Source organism: Sander lucioperca, chromosome 22 (genome assembly GCF_008315115.2).
Source record: "Sander lucioperca isolate FBNREF2018 chromosome 22, SLUC_FBN_1.2, whole genome shotgun sequence".
In the NCBI taxonomy this organism is placed as follows: domain Eukaryota; kingdom Metazoa; phylum Chordata; class Actinopteri; order Perciformes; family Percidae; genus Sander; species Sander lucioperca.
The window spans coordinates 17,684,788-17,690,787 of NC_050194.1; the positions used below are offsets into that span (position 1 = coordinate 17,684,788).

General features: G+C 41.2%; 1 protein-coding gene across 3 annotated transcripts in view; it reads right to left on the reverse strand.

The window, feature by feature from the left end:
• pald1a (phosphatase domain containing paladin 1a) overlaps nucleotides 1-6,000 on the reverse strand; it is a 52,204-nt gene that overhangs the window by 20,773 nt on the left and 25,431 nt on the right. For all 3 annotated transcript variants that reach the window (XM_031315608.2, XM_031315609.2, XM_031315607.2), the window contains one exon: nucleotides 5,927-6,000. This exon is cut by the window's right edge and continues 67 nt beyond it. In XM_031315608.2, the coding sequence (XP_031171468.1) occupies nucleotides 5,927-6,000 (74 nt within the window). The remainder of the gene's footprint in view (nucleotides 1-5,926) is intronic.

Sequence of the window (6,000 nt, forward strand, 5' to 3'; positions counted from 1 at the left end):
CTTGGTGCAGAATTACAGCCACTAGAGCCAGTCCCACAAGGAGCTTTCCTTAGTATATGCCATTTCTGTGTCTGTAGCTTTATATGCTATTGAGGAGGGGGGGGGGCAAGGTGGAGGGTGGGGGTGTGGCAAGGTGGAGGGTGGGGGTGTGGCCTTGACCAACTGCTATACTTCGCTTGTTTGCAAGCCATGATGTCTCTCTCTTTCTCATGGGCGAGCCAAATTCTCTGGGTGGGCAAAGCAGAGAAAGGGGAGGTAACCTTCCCCTTATGAGGTCATAAGGAGGAAGATTCCAGATCGGCCCATCTGAGCTTTCATTTTCTCAAAGGCAGAGCAGGATACCCAGGGCTTGGTTTACACCTATTGCCATTTCTAACCACTGGGGGACCATAGGCAGGCTGGGGGAACTCACATTCATGATAAAAAAGCTCATAAAGTAAAATTTTCATGCCGTGGGACCTTTAAGTAAAATTATACTGCTACTGCAGTTTGCAGTTTGATATACTCCGGAAATGCTTTATTTACCTCTACATGTACAACCACATACATAAAAGTGCATCATAACTCTCTACTCTCTGGTCTAATGCTGCACAGAGAGACGGTGTTACCCATGTCCAAATACTCAGCTGGTTGCACCTGCTCAGTTGAGATTTGGTCAAAATAAGTCATTTTGTAAACAGCCGCAGCAAATACTGCTATTGGCATTGGCATGTGAGACGCTGGAAATTATGAATAAAAACAACAACCTCTGGCTCTCCCACTTTCCTCCATCCCACCCTGTGCTGGATCTAAATAAGAGCCTCTTTTCAGGAGCTGCAAGTTAACGTGCACTTCAGGCAAGAAGAAGAACCTGTCTCTAGTTCAGGTGGGCTCATTTTCCTGCCAATATTTCCCTTGGCCGTTAACAACCCCACGTTGTAATTGGTCCACTTATGTCAAGTGGTCATCCTAATTGAGAAGAAAAGTGTTAACACAAAGATCCTCGAGCCAAAGGAATATTAAAGATAGCTAAGATTAAAGTGCAAAGTTAAAGAATGTGGACAATGTGATTCGTTAACCTTACAGTGTGACTACCTCTTATTTTTTTCTAATCCATTATTCTTCTTCATTAGTAAAATTAATCTGGCTGTCAGTGCTGCGGTGGTCCCCTCAACCACCCCAGTTCATCCCCCTTCTTCTTTCCTAAAGACGTCCACTACCTTTTCTCAAGAAAACCTGCTCACAGCATTCTCCCCTTTCTGAAAATATTTTTCCACTGCCCCGTCCAAACCATGAGGGCCTTTCTTTGGACGGACACAAACACACACACACACACACACACACACACACACACACACACACACACACACACACACACACACACACACACACACACACACACACACACACACACACACACACACAGTCACTTTTGCTCTGTGCGTTTCAGTTTTCTTACCACCTGGGTGAAAAAGTATTACATTTTTTTGGAGAAAAAAAAGGTGATACAGAAAAATCAAAGAAACTCTTGCCCAAAAAAATGGATTAGGAGTTGGGTTGACAATCTACATTTCTGCAACTCCGCTCTCTTTGCTTTGAATACCCTCTTGATGGACCGGGTGGAAGCCAGCGATCTTCTATGATCACATTTTCTGTACATGCAGTGAGAAGTCTTGGATATATCAGACATGGCTGTGAACTCCCCTGCCTGGTGGTCTGAAATGTAACAGTAGGTATGATTTTGTTAACTGATGTACTGGACAAACAGATAAATATAATTGTTTGTGGAAATGGAATACCCTGAGATTTTATTCTAGGAAATTGGAATGATTTAGAGAAAGCCGCAATAGTGGAATCAGAGGGGTAAGAGATGTTAAGATGTTTGTGTATGAAAAATATCAGATTCCCTGCTAAACTTTGAATCATTTATAATCATCCAATCAATTCAGCCTGTGTCTTATACACACACCTGTAAACACACAAAGCTCTACAAAGAAAGGGAATAGTATCAATGTAAACGCCAGTGTGCACAGATTGCTTGAGGCGATTTTCAATCTCAAACTGGCTTGACGATGGAAGGCCCCTGCAGCTGATTCCTGTGCAGGAGACAGGAGACAGGAGGAGGAGGAGGAGGAGGAGGAGGAGGAGGAGGTGGTGGTGGTAGAGGAGGAGAGGAAGTAGCCTCTCCACTGCATGGCCTTGATGTTGGAGGACGCATCTGCAATGCGAGGTCACGCCTGGTTGGCAGCAGGGATTTACAGGCCCTTCAAGAAGAACCCACCCCTGCCCCCCCCCCAAAAAAAAAAAAAAAACACCGTCCCCCCCTTCCTAGGCCCCTCTGGGAGCTGGCGGACGGTTCGGGTCCCAGTGTAAATATATTTTTTCTCTATCAAAGACACATTTTCCAACCACTGTCAAAAGGGGAGGAGGGTGCTTTGGAGGGGGGGGAGGGGGGGCTACGAAAAGAGAGAGAGAGAAAGAGTTGGGGGTGAAAATTTTCCCCCTCTTCTTCCCCCCTTTTCTCCCTCCTCTCTCGTCTGCTGCTGCCTGCCCGGTTCTAGCAACATCTGGCACTGTTTATCACCTGGCCTGCTGGTTCAAGCAGGAAGGGAAAGGCTGAAAGGGGAGCATAGTGCCAACCTGAGGTCTGCTAAAGCAGGGTTAAAGTATAATTCTGACTTATTAGAAAAAAAATCAGGGACTGTTCCTGTAGTTTTGGCCATCATTTCTATTGGTTATAACAACAATGTATGATATGACCAAGTAATTGCCGAAATCTGAAAACAGCAACATTGCTAAAAAGAAGTCTAATGAGGCAAATAAGGAAAACTGTGGACAAGCACAAGCAGTAGGTCAAGTATATTACTCAAAATTGAACCAGAAGGTCATTCTGTAAACTGGATAGACAGACAGTTTGGGTAATAATGTTATTGTTCACCTTTTCTTTTCTCTTCCAAATTACTTTGGAGTTTGTTTAAAACTTCAAGGGTTGTCTGATCGGATAACATTTTAGCGATGTTGCTGCGTTCACAGATATCAGCAGTTAAAGGTGCCCTGTGGAGTTTTTTTTAAATAAACAACAGTTGTGTTTACATCCAGCATTTCTCACCAAATTGTCATTTGATGTCTAACGTGTGCATTCCCCTCCTGGTAAAACACTGGCAAAGCAGATTTTATATTTATGTTTTAAATCATGCATAGTTTACATTCATGTTAGCTAGCTTGCTGCCTTCTTCTTGCTTGCTGCCTTCTTCTACTGTTGATCAATAAAATGGCGCGAAACTGGTGACCTGAATGTGTATCGCATCCTCTGCGTCCTCATGGGAGTACATGATAAAAATGAAATGGGGACCCACTCAAAAACACATTGCTCCATAGCACTACTAGTGGTCAAACACTCCATGCGGTCCAATGTAATTATCACTGTTAGGTATAATATGCACAACTACAAACATAAGAACACATTGTTTGCCAAAATCACTCTGAAACAGGGTGAGGTCATGTATTTTTACCTCACAATATTTAAAGTAGAAACGTGTAAAATATGTATATATATTTATTTTACTGCTGATGCAATTATCATACAAATTACCTAATTCATTTGAAAGTAAGCTGAGAGCGAGTCCTTTCCTGGAGCCTGGCATCAGAAAGTGACAGACAGAGAGAAAGAGAATATAGGCGAAAGACAAGGTTCATAGGACAATGAGGTCCATTGATACGATGGAGACAGGACCGGGTGCCTCTAGCGCGCTGAGAACGGCTGACGCCGCACAGAGGCACAGTGATTACAGTCTGCATTACAAATGGCTAAAACAGAGCCGTGGTCCTGCACAGGCCACAGCATCAGGAGAGACCTTGTCCAGATATGTCTTCAAAGCCCCACTACAAGCTCTTTTGTTCTCTTTATGCCATGTTTAGAGTGTCCAAATGACCAAGAACACCTTTCAGATATGCAGCTGTTTATCATTCTTTTTTCACAAAGCAAAAATTTAAAATACTTCTCTGCTACCTGATTCTCCTTACCTGCATTTACTTATTACTAATACAAAGTCATATAGAAAAAATGTTTTTGCCATAAGCGGCCAGAGAGTTGAATGAAGACACCGATGTATTATATGTGTACCTATTGTTTACTGTAGGAGCTGTCACAGGTGAGAGACTTCCATCATCTCTGTATTTAAGTCATGTCATAAAGAAGTAGCATTGGGTGAGGGACACATTTGTCTATGTTTTAAAATATAAATTGTGCATGAAGAGTGGAAATTGTGGGGATTAAAGATGTTAGAGAAACATGTAAGGGGTTCCACGCAACACACAGCAACTGTAAAATCTGAAACGGTCTTAAAAAAGCATGAAAGGTAAACTGCAATTTCGTAACAACTGTGCTAGCTATCAAAAAGCTGATTCAGTCCAATAAAGATCCAAGTATGAGTGACCCGTTTAAATTTTGAATCAGCTTTCTATGTGAAAGTATGATGATGTGATATGGGTCCAAAGAAGGGTGGGATGAGCATGGTTTGCGACAGTGTGCCCTTTGTACAGCAGGGACACTTAATAAAACTTCAAAAGGCCAAGCCTGAAAAATCCACAAGTAATCTTTTCTTTTCCTGCCTTTTGTCCTCAAACTCTTTTCCATTTAGACCCAAAGGAATCCCATTTGAGTTTTAGAGTTAAGTTATGTTGCACCACAATCATTTTCCACGCTCTGCAGCTCCTGCGTACAGAGCAGTGGATCTCTCTCATTCATGTATCTGGGATCCTACAAAACATTTAAACAAGTTCTTGACGCCATCTACGGAGCTCATGCATAACTGCACCTAAATCCTTATGAACCTGCTGATTGTGACTCAGTGTGAAGAGGACAGATTCATAAGTAAGCAGTGTTTGTGATTTTTCCGATTTGATTTAACAATACAGACATCGTCCAGGAACTTCAGAGGAATGCGGGATGATTATTTGCTTTTGAAGACACAATTATGTGCAATATACATTCAACACAAGTTTAGAATACTCATCTGGACTGTGAGTTTCCATTTAATGTATTTCAATTCTTGCGAGGACTCTCAATGGCATAATGTATTCCCTAGACCTATTCCCAACCCTGACATTAACCTAAACCTAATTCTGACCATACTCAAAAAACTAGTCCTAATACTGAAAAAAGCCCTTAGACGACGTGAGCACTGGCCAAAATGTGCTAAAACATCCCACCAGTGGTGGAAGAAGTATTCAGATCCTTTACTTAAGTAAAAGTACAAATACTACACCGTAAAAATACTGCAAGTAAAAGTCCTGCATTGAAAATGTTACTTTAAGTAAAAGTATGCATCAGTAAGTATAATTAAGTATCATCAGGAAAATGTACTTAAAGTATTAAAAGTAAAAGTAATCAATGCAGAAAAATCCTCACATTTTAGAAACTGGAAATGATCCAAACATTTCTGTGTTTAATTGTCTAATCATTTCAGCTCTAAGTGTAGGCCTTTTGTTGGGTAGTTTAATTTATACTAAATCACATTATTTTATAAACTACATGTGTTTTGGGTGCACAAATCTTAATTTGTAAAGTAACTAGTAAGAATGTCAGAATAATGTTGTGGAGTAAAAACTACAATATTTTACCTCTGAAATGTAGTGGAGTAGAAGTAGAAAGTAGTATAAAAAGAAAAGACTCAAGAAAAGTACCTCAAATTTGTACTTAAGTACAGTACTTGAGTAAATGTACTTAGTTACATTCCATCACTGCATCCCACTCACAAGGTCTAAAATCAAACTGGTCCTCACAAAGATAGAAGACAGAACACACACACACACACACACACAGTTAGTTTTGTTTTTTAACTATTTATGCCCTGCCTTTATTGTTTTAATTGCTCTCAGTAAGATCTATCGATTTCTATCTCTATCACTAACTGGGTAATTAACACTCCAGGGAGATGTGCTGTACCTGTCTGTACGTGCAGATGATGATCTCTCGCAGATGGTAGTGCATGGGGGTCATGGTCTCGCTGACAGAGTCCA